This window comes from Bos mutus, chromosome 18, assembly GCF_027580195.1.
Source record: "Bos mutus isolate GX-2022 chromosome 18, NWIPB_WYAK_1.1, whole genome shotgun sequence".
NCBI classification, from domain to species: domain Eukaryota; kingdom Metazoa; phylum Chordata; class Mammalia; order Artiodactyla; family Bovidae; genus Bos; species Bos mutus.
The window spans coordinates 22,741,663-22,759,715 of NC_091634.1; the positions used below are offsets into that span (position 1 = coordinate 22,741,663).

Genomic DNA, 18,053 nt, shown 5'->3' on the forward strand with positions numbered 1-18,053 from the left:
GGTCGGCTTCCATCAAGTACACGTGTTGGAAGTCCTGCTCACGTCTCACTGGCCAACACGTAGACACAGCAGCTCAAAGAAGGCTGGGGAAATGCAGCCTTTTATCTCTGGCAGCTATGAATCCAATCAAAATTTGTGATTCTCTTACCAATGAGGAAAGAGAAAAATAGATGTCAAGAGTACACAGCTAGCCGTTACGCCTCACACCCTCTTCAGTCTATTCTCCACAGAGCAACCAGAGTGATCTTAAAATGTAAGTCAGATATGTAATTCCTAATCAAAATTCACCAGGGTAGATAAAGGGAAAGAATCAAGCATTTATTCTGTCTTTCCTGTATGAATTGTACCTCAAGAAGTTCATTATATCGTTATAAAAATAAAGCATAACAACAGACATTTTGTGCCTTGATGTGATGCAACAGGACATACTACATCACCCAAGAATTCTGGCCCCTCAAAAATCAAACATGAATCTAACCAAACCTCTAGATCTAACTATTAGTCTATAGGAAACAGGGGGGATGGAGGATCACTCTATGGAATCTGGTAAAGATGCACTCAGTACCTTGCTTGGATCCCAATTTAAGAAAATGAACTTAAAAAATAAACATATACATATATACAAATCTACATATACATATACACACATCTACATCTACAAAAATAAACATATACATCATATACATACGTATATTACTCAACTGGGCAGATCTGAATACTGACTAGATATTTGATGATATTAAGGAGCTACTGTCACTTTTTACATGTGATAAATATACTGTGATTTAACTTTTAAAAAGGACCATATCACTTAGAGACAAACAATGAAGTACAATGAAATGATGAATGGGACTTGCTGCAAAATCCTCTGGGGCAGGGGACAGGATGATGAAGCAAGATGCTCATACGCTGATAGCTTGAAAATCTGGGTGATGACACTTCACTATTCCATTTTCTAAACTTCTGCATACGGGTGAAAGCTTCCATACTAAAAAATAGCTTAAGTACTTTATGATGGCTTCCTATTCTACGCTGTATGACTTCTAAGATTCTTCATGGTCTCACCCTCTACAAACCTTGTCTCCTACCATTTTCTGAGCAGTTTCCTCTCCTCCAGTCACACTGGCCATCCACTTCCCTGACCTGCTGCCAGACATGCTTCTGTCACAGGGCCTCCATAGGTGATGCTCTGCTCCCAGACAACAATATCTGCCCAGTTCAGCTCTCTACCCAAAAGTCACCTCATTGAAGAAGTCTCTCCTGATCTTCCTACTGAAAGGAAACGGTCTCCATTCTCTACCACTTTCTGTTCTCTATCATGTCACTATCTGATATTAAATGATATGTCTGTTTATTCATTGTGGAATGAATAAGCCCAAAAAGGCCAAGCTTCTGCTATTCTCCACTGGATCCTGGCTTATAGCACTGAGCCTGGTGTAGAATGAATGAAATAATATTCATATTAATATCTTTATTTGGATACTACACTATCAAGAGTTCTTAATAAAGAGAATGCCTAAGAGCCTCATTAGCCATATTACAAGTGACATTTATCAAATCCGGAAAGCTAGAAAATAGTGATGTAACTCACTACGAAGATATGAAACAAAGTGGGGAGAAACACTTTTAAAGAAGACTTCTTAGACATCTTTCTCCTGGTTGAAAAGACAGGGGAAAAGTCAACGTCTAATACATTGGTACTTCTTAATACTTTGCTGACACAGGTCTGTCTAGTCAAAGCTATAGTTTTTCCAGTAGTCATGTATGGATGTGAGAGTTGGACCATAAAGAAAGCTGAGTGCCGAAGAATTGATGCTTTTGAACTGTAGTGTTCAAGAAGACTCTTGAGAGTCCCTGGGACGGCAAAGAGATCAAACCAGTCCATCCTAAAGGAAATCAGTCCTGAATATTCATTGGAAGGACTGATGCTGAAGCTGAAACTCCAATACTTTGGCCACTTGATGCAAAGAATTGACTCACTGGAAAAGACCTTGATGCTGGGAAAGACTGAAGGCAGGAGGAGGAGGGGACAACAGAGGATGATAGTTGGATGGCATCACCAACTTGATGGACATGAGTCTGAGCAAGTTCCAGGAGCTGGTGATGGATAGAGAAGCCTGGCATGCAGTCCATGGGGTCACAAAGAGTCGGACATGACTGAGCAACTGAACTGAATTGAATACATTGATGGCACAAAAAGATATTTGAGCCCCTTTTTCTTATGCCTTTGCTTTTATCATCTCTAGGCCATCTTCAAGTTGAAGAAACTACCTTTTATTTTCTTTTGTTTGTTTGTTTGTTTTTTTAATTTTATTTTTTTTTAAAGATGAATTGTATTAGTTTTGCCAAATATCAAAATTTTCAAATACTTGTTCCCCATCCTGAACCCTCCTCCCTCCTCCTCCCCATACCATGTTCCCAGTGCACTAGCCCCCATCCAGTGCTTATCTCACTTTTCAAATACTTATCACAATTTCCTATATGTTAGGCCCTATGCTAAGCACCTGGATTATAAGGGGAACCTAGACAGAACCAGGGAGGGCGAATTCCAGGCAGGAAGAAAACTAAATCCCTATCATTATTTTTGTCAACAAGAATTGCTGATTGTGGCAAATCTTATATTTTAATATTTTATATTTATATTAAAATATATTTCATTTTTAAAATATCTATATTTTAATTCAAAATGCTAGCACTATAGTATACTTATGGCTGATTTGAATTGCTATATGGCAGAAACCAACACAACATTGTGAAGCAATTATTCTCCAATTAAAAAATTGAAAACTTTTTCAAAAAATATGTACACCTGGATAACAAAGTATTGCAATGTTTTTCTATTCTTCTTGGGCCATGTTCTTTCAATTTCATAGTAACAAACCAAGAAAACTATTTTGACAACAAGCTAGGCATTTTCTTAAAACACAACTGAGAAAAAAAAAAAAAAAAAGATGACTTCATATTTTCTGTAAACCACTGCTGCCATTTTCATATGCCAACACTGTTGCAAGCTGATGCTGTCTTAAGTCCAAGGATGTACCCAGTTTTGCTTTCCTACAAAAGCCTAGTATTTCTTATATTCTTTTTAATAGTAAAGGTACAAATTTAAGAGGTCAAGAAAAATGCCAGGCTCCAGAATTTTACAGTGTTATGATAACACTGACTACTATATTTCTACTTTGCATGACATGTACACTAGGATTATTAGATAAATAACATATCCAATCTTTTTTTTTCAAGTCCGTGTGAAAAGAGATAAGGAAAGCTGAAATGAATTTGCTGCACCTGTTATCTGGGGTATTTGGCATCCTTAACAAGTTAAATCTCCAGGAAGCTAGATTACTAGATGACAGGGGGAAAAAATGTATACTGCATTATAATCTTCGACATGCTAATATACAAAGAGGGCTGAAAATCCAATTGAAAGAGGACTGGCTTATTAAACTGTGGCATGCTGCAATTTACATATCTCACCCTCCAGATGTGAGGAGGGTAAATGAGAGTGAAGTGTGTTCAGATCAGCAGGGGATAGGAGGGAAAACACATATGCACTTTGGCTATCAATTTGGCCAAGTGGAGAAAAAGTGACACAATGAAAAGATTGACTTTTATTCTTCCTAAAATAAATCTGGTCTTGCTGACGCTTTGCTACATTCTGGATCAGCACTGAAGACAGCAGGACTAACCCCAGCTGGTTGTTCTGTGCACACCCTGTTGGTTTTCCAACAGTAAGAGTAAATGTAGATGCCCAGACAACCAGAAAAACTACTGCAATGGGGCCCTGCTGATGGTGCAGGATGGCAGGATCTTTGTGGAAAAATGGGGACCAAAACCAGCAGCAGGTGCTTCCCCAAATACCCACCATTAGTCTTAGACAGTCAGTAAAAGGAGAAATCACTACGTCCTCAGAAACACACATTATGTCAATTATTTCACAGCTTAGAGCCCAATCCAACACAAAATCCTAATGTACTGAAAATGGTATAAATTTCTCATAGTCAGCCACTACTCTCAGCCTATCTCCTCTCACAGATGCATGTAACCCTTGATAACTTTCAAATACTTAGAAGACATACTAAAGCAACATTTAACTGATTTATTTTTAATTAGGGCTTTCCCAATAGACCACAGGCAATGTTGGTGAAATGGAATGGTAAGAGGGAATAAAAAAGCTAGGAGTAAGATAAGCAGCCACAAAATACAGCCATGGAGTAATCCTCAGTGGGAATGCTGGCATTTCATATTTATAAAGTAGGTATGCTACTGCTAAGTCACTTCAGTCATGTCCAACTCTGTGCGATCCCATAGACGGCAGCCCACCAGGCTCCCCCTTCCCTGGGATTCTCCAGGCAAGAACACTGGAGTGCATTGCCATTTCCTTCTCCAACGCATGAAAGTGAAAAGTGAAAGTGAAGTCACTCAGTCGTGTCCGACTCTTAGCAACCCCATGGACTGCAGCCTACTAGGCTCCTCCATCCATGGGATTTTCCAGGCAAGAGTACTGGAGTGGGGTGCCATTGCCTTCTCCATAAAGTAGGTATAAACTCACTTAAAATATATTATTTGCTGTATAGATAAGTAGTTCTAAAAATCTCTCCCTTTGCTTTTAGTTTTTGATGAGGGGAAATTAAAAACATTTATAAGTAAAACAGAAGAGTATAACAAACCCCATGTACTCATCACCCAGATTCAACAGTAACTAACGTTCTGGCCTTCGGGCTTCATCTGTGCCTCTATCCATTCGCCTTTCTATTGCTATTACTACATTTTTAAGTTTTTAAGGTAAAAGTTAGATATTGAGAAAGCATAAATACTGAGTGTACAACTTTGACAAATGAATTCATCCATGGAACCCACACACCTCTGATGACACAGCACATTCCACCTCTTCAGAAAGTTCTGTGTATCCCTTTCTCAGTCAGACTGCCTACAGGTAGAATAATACTTATTCAACAAAAGACTTTTTTTTTTCTCCAGCATAGAAAAAAAAATTAAGGAAAGCCAACCCCTTGAATCCAGCAAGCTTTACATTTCAAGCTGCACAAAGGCTTACTATAGCCAGTTTTTATAATAAAATGACAGTGTAGGAATTTGACCCCCAAACTAAATCCAACCATTCTCTTCAGAGATAATATTCAGATATAGAACCTGAAGAAAAAAAAAATCAGGACTTCAATAATGTACAGCAAAAAACACTACTTCTGGACCTATTTATCTTTTTGGTTATTTCAGTAACACCCCAAACAAAATTAAAAGTTCATAAGCACAATCCAAGAAATAAACAGTAATACTACAAAGTGGAAAATTAATAACAACAGTATTATATAATGAAATTTCTAACCACTGACTACAGTGATCCACGCTTGGCAGGTCACATTAAATCCTCTATCCCTGCTCTCTAGAAATGTAGAAACAGTAGCAACAGCAGCAGGAACACCGCTAATGACATTTACAGCAGCTAAAAAGTATTAGTGATAGAGAAGAAAGGATTCAAAGCTAGTTCACTATCCCTATTATGTTCTTCTGATTCCACCGGTAATGGCACAACACAGATAAGCATACATACTATTAACATTACATATAAACTGGCATTTTGTTATGCCTATTTTAGCCTTGGTGTGTGTGTGTGTGTGTGTGTGTGTGTGTGTGTGTTTTGTCCTCGTTCCTTCAGTCATGCTGGCAAAATCCTTTTCTCTTCCACACAAGTCCCCACTTTGCTCCTTACAGAGGAAAACTCAACCTGCAATCTTGCACTCTTGGAGAAAGGGTGGGGAGAAGCCACCCTCCCAGTCCCTCAAGCTAGTTCTTCCTTCCAGAAGTAACTGGAATTTACACAACTGAGGAGAGAGAGCCTGAAAACGGGCTAGATGCCTGATGGCTGTGGTGGTGCTGGGCGGAAATGGCTTCTTTTTGAACTCAGGCTCTGGGCAGACAGGGGTAAGAAGACAGGGCAGGCCTCTGCTTTCGGCTCTAGCTTCCCTACTTGCGCTTGGGCGGAGCTACTGGTGAGGTGAGCCCTTCCCCGAGGACTGGTTACCCACCGTCAATAGGGAGCAGAAGGAGGCCTTCTCTGGGTTTCAGGTCCTGGTCACATTCTTTGCCATTAATGAGACCGATACTGTGATCAGCATTTGAATCTTAAGTCTCTCTCCTAAACTAATTACAGGGTGGGGAGGAAGGATGTAACTAACTAGGATCCCAAACTCCCAAGAAGCTGTGATCTCTACCCTTTGTCTCAGCTCACTACACCTGGACCACGTCTTTCCCTTTTTGGTGCCTCTCCAGCTGCACTGTCCAACATAAATATGCTGAGGTAGGTGCCAGGGAAGCATCCAGAAGGCTACCCTTCTTTACAGTCTGGCTACCTGCAGCTCATATAAGCCCTCATCACTGTTTGACAGTTCTTTCCTATTCCCAGTGGTGCACCATCCCCTCCTCTCATCCAGCCTGACCATTCCTCTCACCACCACCACCACCAGCAACACCATCGACAACACCACTAGCACCGCCACCACCTCCGTGAATGTTCAGAATTGCAAACTGCCAGCAACAAGCATCCAACCACTGTCTTGCCAGCGCTGCTGTTACCTTGTTTTCCTCTGGAGTAAAGAGGATTCGGAACACGGATGGCACTCCTGGAGCGACCTTGTGGCTGATATCTTTGGGGCTGATTACTTTAAAGTAAGGTGAACTTTCCTCAACAACTTTCACCATCCTTGGAATCTGCAAGAAAAACCCAGTAATGGGCCATGTTATTGAAAAATTTTATTTTATTATTTAAATGTGACTATTTTTTGAAAACTAACTGCTTAATAATCTAAAACCCCACCTACACTGGGGAGTCGCACTGGACTTTCCAACATCTGAGAACTGCTCTGGGAGAAGAAATCACACTGCACTCCTGCTATGGCTCATCCGCTGTACATAAGGCACCACTTGATCCTCACAATAACCTTTGAGCTTCATTACAATTCATTCTTCAGATGAGGAAACAGACACTTGCCCTAAGAGTTACAACTTCACCAAGCAATGGTGTTCAGGATCAAATCCTGGCCTAGCTCTACCTTCCTTCCCTACAGGACTGTCCCACCCAACACTACCGTGAAGCAAGAACACAGAGGGCAGTAGAATATCTGCAAGGCCAGTCTCAGAGCAGGTGCAAACAGTTCAATCCTTTTTTTTTTTTTTTTTGGAGAACTCAGGTTTATTACACAGGCGGGCCCAGAGGAGTTCAATCCTTTTAAAGTCTTATTCTTCTGCCCTGCTTGCCTTACCGAGAGTACATATACCTATCTTGGACAGCCCCCAGCAATAAAGGAAACATAACTGTGAGAAGAGGGGTGGTCAGAGGTAGAGGTTCTAGGGACACAGGAACAGGAGAGGATTTTTTTTTTTAAAGAAGAAAAAAAAAAAAAGATTTAAAGGCAGCAAAAGAAAGTTAACTATAGCTAAGTCTGTCCTAGGAGTCTCAGGTGGAAAATGAGAAAATAAGAACCCCACAGCCTCTCAAAGCTGGAGCCTAGATGTGGAAGGGAAGAAGAAATGCAGAGAGAATTCAGACAGATCTGAAGACTAGAGACTGGGGAGATAAGTAAGAGATGTGTGCATATCTGACAGGAATAGAACTAGCTTTGCTTTTAAGAGAAAAGGTCAATGGCATTCATGATGTGTTAACTGATGTCATATAAGCTTGTTGGGAATACTTTTAGTAAGATCATAACTGTGGATTAAAAACTAGAAAGGAAAACAACAGCAACACTAGTAATAATACTAACACTGCTTTAGTGCTTACTAATGACAGGCACTGAGTTGAATACTTTACATCCATTATCTCATTTAATATCCCAAACAACCTACTGAAATGGGTGCAATTATTATCCCCACAGCTTGGAGAAGTGAAGTAACTTGCCCAAAGTCTACAGCTAGGAGAGTACCCACCTGGAATCTGATCCCAGATTAATAAGACTCTGGAGTCTAGGTGCTTATAATTGTACCCCAAGTGAATTTTGTTGTGGCTTGTAGAGTGTTCATGGCTTACTTTCAACTTGTGTGTTCAAGAGAGATAGAAGAACAACAACCTGGCTCTGTCTTTGGCATTCCAAGCCAGCGAGGAAGCTAAAGGTGAGTGACACAGAGAGCATTTTTCAGTGTCCTAAATTTATCTCAGTGGTTCCTTCATGAAATAGGAAGTAGAGAAGCAGGCTTACATCAGCCACCTTGTACAAGGGTCCTGGGATTAACTTACCAAGAACAAGCCTGCCTGGCCTAGAGAACCTGTCTGCTTGTTGGCAGCTGAACTTCCTTGGATGAGGACCTTCTTTTCATGGGGTCCAATACTCCAACAGCATTTGTCCAAGAGGTGTGGGTTTTATCCACAAGAACTGAGTGTCCTTTGGTAGACAAGGCTAACACATGCCTCTTATCCTTGACATGCTCACTACACCCACTGACAATCATTTCTTGTTGATGGCCAGGGAGAAGTACCTTTTGTTCTAGGTCCTCTCTGCCTTTAATAGCCTAAAAAAACTTGAACAAGAGGCCAAAAGTAGTGAAGAAAGGGAAAAAGAGAACTGAAAGTGAGAAACTAAACTGGTTGGCAGCCCTATGTAACTGATCTCTTCTTGAGATATACGAACCTGAGTATAAACATCTTGGGTTCTTTTTCTTCCCTCTGCCTACCCTTCAGCTTCCATCCCATGAGCTCTCTTGCTAACTCTCCTGCAGTGAAGAACTAAATGTTCCATCTTCCAAAGTCTGACTTTGCTGTCACTAAATAACCTCATTGATCTCTGAAAGGCATCACCGATTTCTTTAATCAGTTACTGTAGTAAATATAACTGCAAGTCTTCCCATTTGCCTTGAATTCTTGCATAGTCTTCATTTAATTTCCCACTTTTATTATACCTAGAATTTTAGTCTCAATGTTCTAAGTCTCCTATAAGTATTTCTACTTGTCCTTAACACCTGATATTTAGCATCTCTCTAATGCCTTCCTCCCTATCTGATTACTTTTCACACTTAACTGTGCTTCATGCTGACATTCTGCATTATTCTTTCTTTCATCATTGTTATATGTCAAGAAAATCTTCGGTCATTTAATACTGTTTCTGGAAATAAACCCTAATTTATCTCTGAAGGGAAAAGGCATCATGATGGAGAAGAAATCCTCAGTTGCAACCACAAGCAAACAAGGAACAGACAGTGGGAAAAGCCATCCAAATCTATATGTAGACAAATTCTGAAGGCTATCTGAGGTACAAGGAGGGAGATGGAAAAGAGAAACGGGAACTTCTCTTTTTGAAGTTTTTTCTAATATAATTTGCATAATCTAAACGCATTGGCTCAACAACTGCAATTCATATGAGTAGACTTGACACCTTCTCTGAAAGGCATCACTGATTCCTTTAATGAGCTACTGTAGTGAATATAACTGCAAGTCTTCCCATTTGCCTTTAATTCTTGCAGAGACTTCACTTAATTCCCCTCCTTTATTACAGCTAGAATTTGTGGCTATAATAGTGGGAAATAGTGGCTCTAATGTGGAGTATGTAAACATGAATAGTAATGGCACTGTCTTAAATGAAAACCTCTCCCAAATGGTCACTGGTGAGAATTGCATGACACTCGTCTAGCTAATCCTTTATTCAACAGAATACTTAGCGCACATGGGAGCTTACCATGGCGGGTACTGCCCTGGGACTGAACATTTAGCAACAAAACAACCAGAACAGTCCTGACTTCATCAAGCTCATAATCAAAGGGCATGTCTTCATCTATTTTCCTAGGTCTATCAAATTAAAGAGCTTATCTAAGACCTTACAAGATCCCATTCTATCTAATCCCTTCTTATATATCCATAAAAGGTACAGCCATCCCAGCAAACATACTCACTGTGTCAGTGTTCCTCAAAACCAGTGGGACCTCATAGACTTCACAGGGAGTGTAGTTCTGAAATATGATTTCTGATGGAAAGGGCTGGAATAACGCCTGATCCAGGTCAATTCCTGGAAACTACAGTTGAAAGAATAAATTAATCATATAGTCACAAAGTGGCAGAAATGACTGGAAAAGATAAGAAATTACCACACATACCTATGAATATTAACACTAAGAACCAAGGAAACACTTTAAAAGGAGTAACAGAATGGCAAATACTGTATATTAATGCACATGTATGGAATTTAGAAAGATGGTACTAATGATCCTACATGCAGAGCAGCAAAGGAGACACAGATGTAAAGAATAGACTTTTGGATTCAGTGGGAGAAGGCGAGGGTGGGATGATCTGAGAGAACAGCACTGAAACATATACATTATCATATGTAAAACAGATGACCAGTACAAGTTCGATGCATGACGCCGGGCACCCAAAGCTGGTGCTCTGGGACAACCCAGAGAGATAGAGTGGGGAGGGAGGTGGGAGGGGGGTTCAGGATGAGGAGGACACATGTATACCTGTGGCTGATTCACGCTGATGTATGACAAAAACCATCACAATATTGTAAAGTAATTATCCTCCAATTAAAATTGATTAATTTTAAAAAATTCAAAATAACCCATAAATTAGAATTGATAAGTGACTTATCAAGGTCACTGAATAAAAGGTCAACATAAATCAATTATATTTCTTTGTACTAGCAATGAACATTTAGGAAATGAAATTTATAAATAATACCATTTAAAACCACATTCTAAAACATAAAACACATAGGAATAAATCCAATGAAAGATGTTTAAGACCTTTATCTGGAAAATCTACAAACCATTATTGACAGAAACTAAAGAAACTCTATGGACTTCCCTAATGGGAAGAAATACCCAATCACTTTATTTTAAAAGAAAAAAAAAGAAAATCTACACTGAACCACTGGCAGGTGTGTGGAAAATACACTAATATGCATATTTATAGGAAGAGTCCATCATTTAGACAGGCTAGAAGAATCATAGCTGGGGAACTCTTGGGGGAAGAAAAGGCTAACACAATTCTGTCACATCTCCTCCCTTCTTCTCATCCCCTTTCAAATAAACAAACACATATAATCCTCTTTCATAAAGAGCTGCCCCTAGAATCATGGCGAATTCCTATTGGACTGCAATACTACCAGCCCTGCCTCAACATTAACTACCTGAAAACAGCAAGTTCAGGAAGAATTCCCTTCTTTATTTCAAAGATGAGTGATAATAATAATCACAATGACAAATAAGCCAGGATCTATACAAAAACACTCACCAAAAAAAGAAAAAGAGAAGCAAAGAAAACGTCAAATGAATATTCACTTTTCTGGTTGCCATGAAAACAATAAGAATCTTAACTACACCACTTCATCATAAGTTCAAAGAACATAATAGAAAAAAATCAGAGAGCACAAAGCAAATATTCAAGAGTTCGAGGGAAGATTAAGCAATCAAAAGCGATAAAAAATTCAAGCGCTAATTCAATAAGTGCTAATTGAATTTCTAATGCTTTCCATATGTTGAGCATACAGTAGTGAAGAAAGTCAATAAAACCACTGCCTCATGAAGCTAAAATTCTTGAGGAAATGGATAAAAAATAAAAATACATAAAACAAGGTCAGGCAGTGTTAAAGCTATAAAGAAAGCCAGGACAAGGAGATGGCATGAATGGGGATAGGCAGTCAAGGGATGGCCTCTCTATGGAAATGGTTTGAATTGAAGTAAGTCATGCAAAGATCTGAGAAAACAGCATTCCAGTTAGAAGGAATAACAAATGCAAAGACCCTGGGGTAAGAAGTATCTTTGAGTGTTTGAAGAGCAGCAAAAGGAGGTGCAGTTAGAGGAGAATGAGCTGCAGAAGAGACAAAGGAAAAGACTACGAAGGATGCAGGCTCAGATGCTGCAGGACTTTCTCATTATGAGAGTAACAGGAAGCTTCTAGGCAGTTTTCAACATGGAAGCAACTTGTTCTAGTTTACATTTTAAAAAATCACTCTTCTTTGTGGAGAACTGATAATGGGATGATCAGAGGGACACAGGGAGGCTACTTTAGGAGTCTAGATGATGATGGGTTGAATGGGATGGTGGTGGCAGAGGTGGTGAGAAGTGGTTTGATTATAGAGATGTATTTGTGATCACTAGCCCTTGTTGGATTTCACATAAGATGTGAGAAAAACAGAGGCATCAGAGATAACACCAAGGTTTTTGGCCTGGGAAAACAGATCAATGGAGGTATTACATGGTGGATGGAGGGAAGATCATGAATTTAGGGAAAGAATGTAATGCAAAATTTAGATCTTCAACATTTTAAGTTTGAGCTGCCAATCATACACTGAGCTGAATATATGATCCAGAGTTCAGGGGCTAGACCACAGTAGGAGATATGATTATGAAGGTAATCATTTAAAAGGTGAAATTTAAAACCTCGTTCCCACAAGGGGCCACCTAAGGAGTGAGTGCAGAAGAGAAAGAAGTTTAAAGAGCAAGTCCTGGGGAGCTCCAATGTTTAGTGATTAGGAAAAGAAGAAAGAGCCAACGAATAAGAAAAAAGCAACCAGTGAAGTAGGAAGAAAGCCAAAGGAGTGTGATATCTGAGACACAAGTGAATGAAAAGGTACAAAAAAGACACTAACTATATAAAATGCTGTGAGATGACCCAACGGTGTTGAACTGATCGAGCTTAAGAATGAATTTTAAGACACACACACACCTCAAAGAAGGGATACAGAGGATGCTGATGAATGTAATTACAGTAAAATGGGAATGAACAAAGTTTAAAATGGATTAGAGAGGAAATACAAGGTGAAGAAGGGCAAAGAAGATACAGCATCTTCACCACTGATATTTCTAAAGGAAAACAAAAAAATGGCATGAATACTTGATAATCCAAGAAAAGCTTTCTAGCAAAAAGTAACAGATATAATATTTTAGGAAAAATTTAGACACATCCTAATAACATTGTGCATGCTGCATACATGCTACCCAATGGACCGTAGGCCACCAGGTTCCTCTGTCCTTGGGATTTCCCAGACAAGAACACTGGAGTGAGTTGTCATCTCCTCCTCCAGGGGATCTTCCTGACCCGGGGATTGAACCCACATCTCTTACATCTCCTGCACTGGCAGGCAGGTTCTTTACCACTAGCGCCACCTGGGAAGGCTCCCTAATAAAATCACTGGATATCAAATAAGAATAAACAATCTTTGGGCACACAAGTTAATATTATAGCTCAGCTGGTAAAGAATCCACCTGCAATGCAGGAGACCCCAGTTCAATTCCTGGGTCAGGAAGATCCACTGGAGAAGGGATAGGCTACCCACTCCAGTATTCTTGGGCTTCCCCTCGTGGGTCAGCTGGTAAAGAATCCAGCCCCAGTGCGGGAGACCTAGGTTCGATTCCTGGGTTGGGAAGATCCCCTGCGGAAGGGAAAGGCTACCCACTCCAGTATTCTGGCCTAGAGAATTCCATGGACTAGGTCTATGGGGTTGCAAAGAGTCAGACACAACTGAGCAATTTTCACTTTCACTGTTTCCTCATATCATCATTTAAAACCAGAAGGCAGTGAAGAAAATGCCTGCAAAGCTCTTATAGGGAAAACATGTAGCCCAAAAATTGTACACCCAACAAGTCTACAGTTCACCTTTAAAGGCAATAAGCAAATATTGTCAAACATATAAAATAAAGGACATACAGCTTCCATAATCTCTTCTTGAGGAAATGAGAAGGGTATGACTCTCATTTAAATAAGAAACAAACAAAACTCAGGAAAATAAAGTAAAAAAATAACTGAGTTAACAGAAGATGAAAGATGAGATGTGGTACACTAAAAGCCTTGATCAAAATAAATTAAAACACATACACAAGCAGTAACACACACAACAGCACACACAGTCTGGTTTTAGTCATGCTCTGGGAAAGAAGCAGATAGCCCTTAATTATGATGAACTAGCTTTGGAAGAAGCTGTGTTCCCTGCCTTGAAGTTAGAGGGTGGCTATGGAGAAGGAAATGGCAACCCACTCCAGTGTTCTTGCCTGAAGAATCCCAGGGACGGGGGAGCCTGGTGGGCTGCCATCTATGGGGTCGCACAGAGTCGGACATGACTGAAGCGACTTAGCAGCAGCAGCAGCAGCAGCATGGGAAAAAGAGGAAGCAATGAATGACTAAAGCTGGCAGGGCTCAGAAAAAGAGTAAATTGTATGCATATCCTAGACAGGAGAGGCAATGGCATGCCAAAGAGAGCAAAACAACCTGAGGCAATCACTCCTCTTGAGGGAAATCACTCTGAAAAACCCTCAGGAATAGCTAGGAACCTTTAGAGAGGGGGCTAATCTCCAGGAGTTCAACTAAGGGAGGCTCATACCATAATTTGTGCATACAAACTGAAGTGTATAATTCAAGCAATTAATTTAAAAGTAGGAAATAAGACCCACTCTAAAAACATGTTCCTAATGCCTGGAATATATGGTTTACATTAAAAAAATAGAAACATCAAAATAGCTATTCTTTACAGACTAAAAGGATGTATTTGTTATTGGAAATGAGCCAGAACAGACAAAAATGCCTGTTTTAATAAACAATTCCTCCTTCCTCCTTGCTAGTAATGACAGCTCAGTTAAGCAGGGACTTCTTTTTCTAGAAAGATAACCCAACTGGGCTTGACTAATATAATTCTTGGGATTACTCTTACTATGTAAACCATAGTGTTCAGAAGTAGCTAAGGAAGAAATGTGACTAATCAGAAGTTACTTATACTCTGCAATCCTTGGTATCAAATTATAGATACCAACATCAACAAAGGTAGAAAAAGAATATATAAAACAAATTCAATAAGGGATTAGTCGGCCCCAAAACAATAAGTACTGCTTAGTTCTTACTGTTTTAGAACAGTCACATTATTCCAGGATCTACCTTATACACAAATACAACAGAAAGCAGCTACCTTTTGATGTGTTGTTTCCCTCATATCTAAAAGTTGAATGATCTGTGGTCGGCACATCACACGGGTGTTGGCCAGTCTCTGCTCTGTGGTGAGGGACATTTCCTTCAGGAACTCCGAGGGTGTCAGCTAGAATTGAAAACAACAGGAGCTGAAGATTCATAAGTGGTAATACTGAAAAAGTGTTTTCCTAACTGCCAGTAATGAATAATTTGTGTTTATAGCTTTCAGGATAATTCTGGAATGCCACTAAGTTCCCTTATAAAACATTTAAAATAACTAAATAATACAAACAAGAGAAGGACCCATGCACTTCTGAGCTTTTTGCACAATAATTTGAAATGACATATGGTTGCCATTTCCTTATGATTTTAAAGGAATCACACAAAAGAACATGGGGTTGGGGAGAGGAAGGGCAAGAAACTGCACAGGAGCATGTCCAATGAGCTTAACATTTATGCTCAGAAGAGCATAAGACTCTAGGTTTCTAAAATCACTTAAGGGCTTCAGAGCTAAAGAGTCTGAGACATTTCTATTTCTCAATCGAAGTTACAACATGCAAGCAAAGCTTTTGGGTGTTTATCATGTTATACCTGGTTAGAGAGAAGTCTTAGAAAATGTAACAGATCTGGGAAGTATGACTGTGCTGCCTAGGAATGAGTTTGAACTTTTTAGAAATCATAAGAGCATACCTTGTTTCCAAAGAGCTCTCAGCTGATCATCAGATACAATAGTCAGTCACATCCACTTACCCAAATAAGAACATAAAATGCTTTAACACTTTCTAATCCTATGAGAAAAAATGTTACCTATCATTTAAATAACCCAGCAAAGGCTTACCCAAGACCAACTACTATTCATTGCTTTGTCTGTATAGTCTTCAACCGATTAACGTAAGCAATTTAAGCCTCTACTTTGATGTATGTAATTTCAAAAACTTCCCAGGCTTTAAAAGGTATCTATGCTCTGTAGCAAGCTACCATGTTAACTAAACTGAGAATATTTGATATCCTGTTTGATATTCTGAGAATGCCAGGCAGCCATTGTCATTCTCCAGAGGAGAAAGCTATTTTTCTGAGAGATACTTCTCCTCTCATAGGAGCTACTTTACTCTGAAATTCTCTGATACATTACCATTTGATTTACTTCATCTTCTGCAACCACCTTTGGACTCATGGGTGGTAAAATCTTGCTTTGGAATCCTTTAAGTGTTCTGACCAACCCCATATGAACAGCCCCCATGGACTCCTCGATACTTCTACTTGTCATTTTTAGCTATTTCCTCTGTTTACCTAAGAATGAAAAACAAAAAGTTTTAGAACAAATGCAGTTAATTTCTGAATATAGGTCACATTTTTTGAAGGTTTTTCAAACACAAGAAGGTTTAGAAAATACTGATCTTCAAAAATACATCCAGTACTTGGAACCAATGCCTTAACTGTAGGAGTCTATTCCATGAGCCAGTCTAGAGTTAGCCTTATCCCAAACTCTGGGACCCCTTTTAGACAAAACAAGTGATTCTGGACTAAGCTCAGGGAAGACATGAAAACACAAGCAGCTCTTACATTTTGGTACTTTTTATCTTCCCCAGATAAAAACTGCTCAAAAAATATACTTCATAGTTTGCTACTTTATCTGCTTATTTGACAATTCTCTCTCATGACACTCTTCAAACAGAATAAAGATAAGGCTTCAGGCCTTCACAGCTGGCAGAGAATTGAAAAAGGCGGCATGAGATGATATGGGGAAGAAGTTTCTGAAAATGTTCTGAAGTTTATAGTAATAAATAAGGCATTAATCAGCTGCCCAATACCTCCAAACCAAATAAATATGACATTTCCCCATTGAATATATTTCCTTATACTTCTACTAGGACATTTGCAACTTTGGGAATCCATTTATGACTAAGTAGGGGCTTCCCTTGTGGCTCAGCTGGTAAAGAACGTGCCTGCAATGCAGGAGACCTGGGTTTGATCCCTGGGTTGGGAAGATCCCCTGGACAAGGGAAAGGCTACCCACTCCAGTATTCTAGCCTGGAGAATTCCATGGACTGTATAGTCAGTCCACAGGGTCACTTTCACACTTTCACTTATGACTAAGTAGGGATTTCTATTTTTAGTAATAGCAGCCTAGATTTTTTAACCCTGTGGGGGAGAAATGCTGGATATAACATCAAATTAAAAAACCTTAAAATCATTAAAAGTTCAAAAGACAGTAAGGCATTACCAGACCAAACTGGAAGGGAAAGTGGTGCATAAAGGAAAATAGATATGAATGAAAATGTAATAAGGTACACTGAAATAAAGCAATAAAACACCCAAAGAAATTAATATGAAATTTTAAAATAAGAAAAACAATCAGAAAAAAAGATGATTGAAATAGAAAACAGCTAAAGAAGTTCTAACATGCTATAACTGGAGCCACTGAAGAAGAAAAATAAAGTACTGGAGGAGGAGAACTAATATTTAAAACTATAATCTAAGAAAATTTTCCATTAAAAAAACAAGCAAAAGGAATTGGTGGTTACCCAGGAAGGTTGACCCAAAATGATCAACTCTGAGTCATATCTTGGAAGAACTACTAGAGTGTAAAGAATTTTTAAAATTAGCATCCAGACAAAAAGTCAAAATAATGTATGAAAAAAAGAGAACTAGATGTCAGTACACTTTGTAAAAGCAATCCATGAAATGGGCAAACAGAGGAGGAATATTTTCCAAAAACTTTAAAAAGCCTGAGCCAGAGATTTTACAAGCAACCAAGCTCTCCTTCCATCATCAAGGCTACAGAAAAGGAGTTTTGAACACGCCAAAGCCCAGGGAATATTACAAACGTGTTCCCTTCCTGAAGAATATAATAGAGGATGGGCTCATCCAACCAAAAGAACACAATTTTACATGAAAATTAAGAAAAGAAAGCCAAAAAGTAGATTAAGATTAGTAGTAGTTGGTATAAGAGGTAGGAATCAAACCATTTAATGAGATAGAATAAAGAAGAATTAAGGGATTTGTGGTAGAAAGCCCCTATGATGGCAGCCAATGATACCTGTTTCTAAGCATTCAGGTATTTATATAATCCTTCTCCCCTTGCGTGTGGGCTGTACTTAGGTATTGTAACAAACATAAAACAGCACAAGTGATGGATGTCACATGTAAAATCAATTAT

At 39.2% G+C, this 18,053-nt stretch overlaps 1 protein-coding gene across 1 annotated transcript in view; it reads right to left on the reverse strand.

Moving 5' to 3' along the window:
• The window catches only part of HYDIN (HYDIN axonemal central pair apparatus protein), a 339,548-nt gene that overhangs the window by 294,430 nt on the left and 27,065 nt on the right, over positions 1–18,053 (reverse strand). The window contains 4 exon segments of the mRNA XM_070388036.1: positions 6,589–6,723; positions 9,892–10,011; positions 14,895–15,020; positions 16,026–16,183. Coding sequence (XP_070244137.1) covers positions 6,589–6,723; positions 9,892–10,011; positions 14,895–15,020; positions 16,026–16,160 — 516 coding nt within the window. The 5' untranslated portion in view covers positions 16,161–16,183.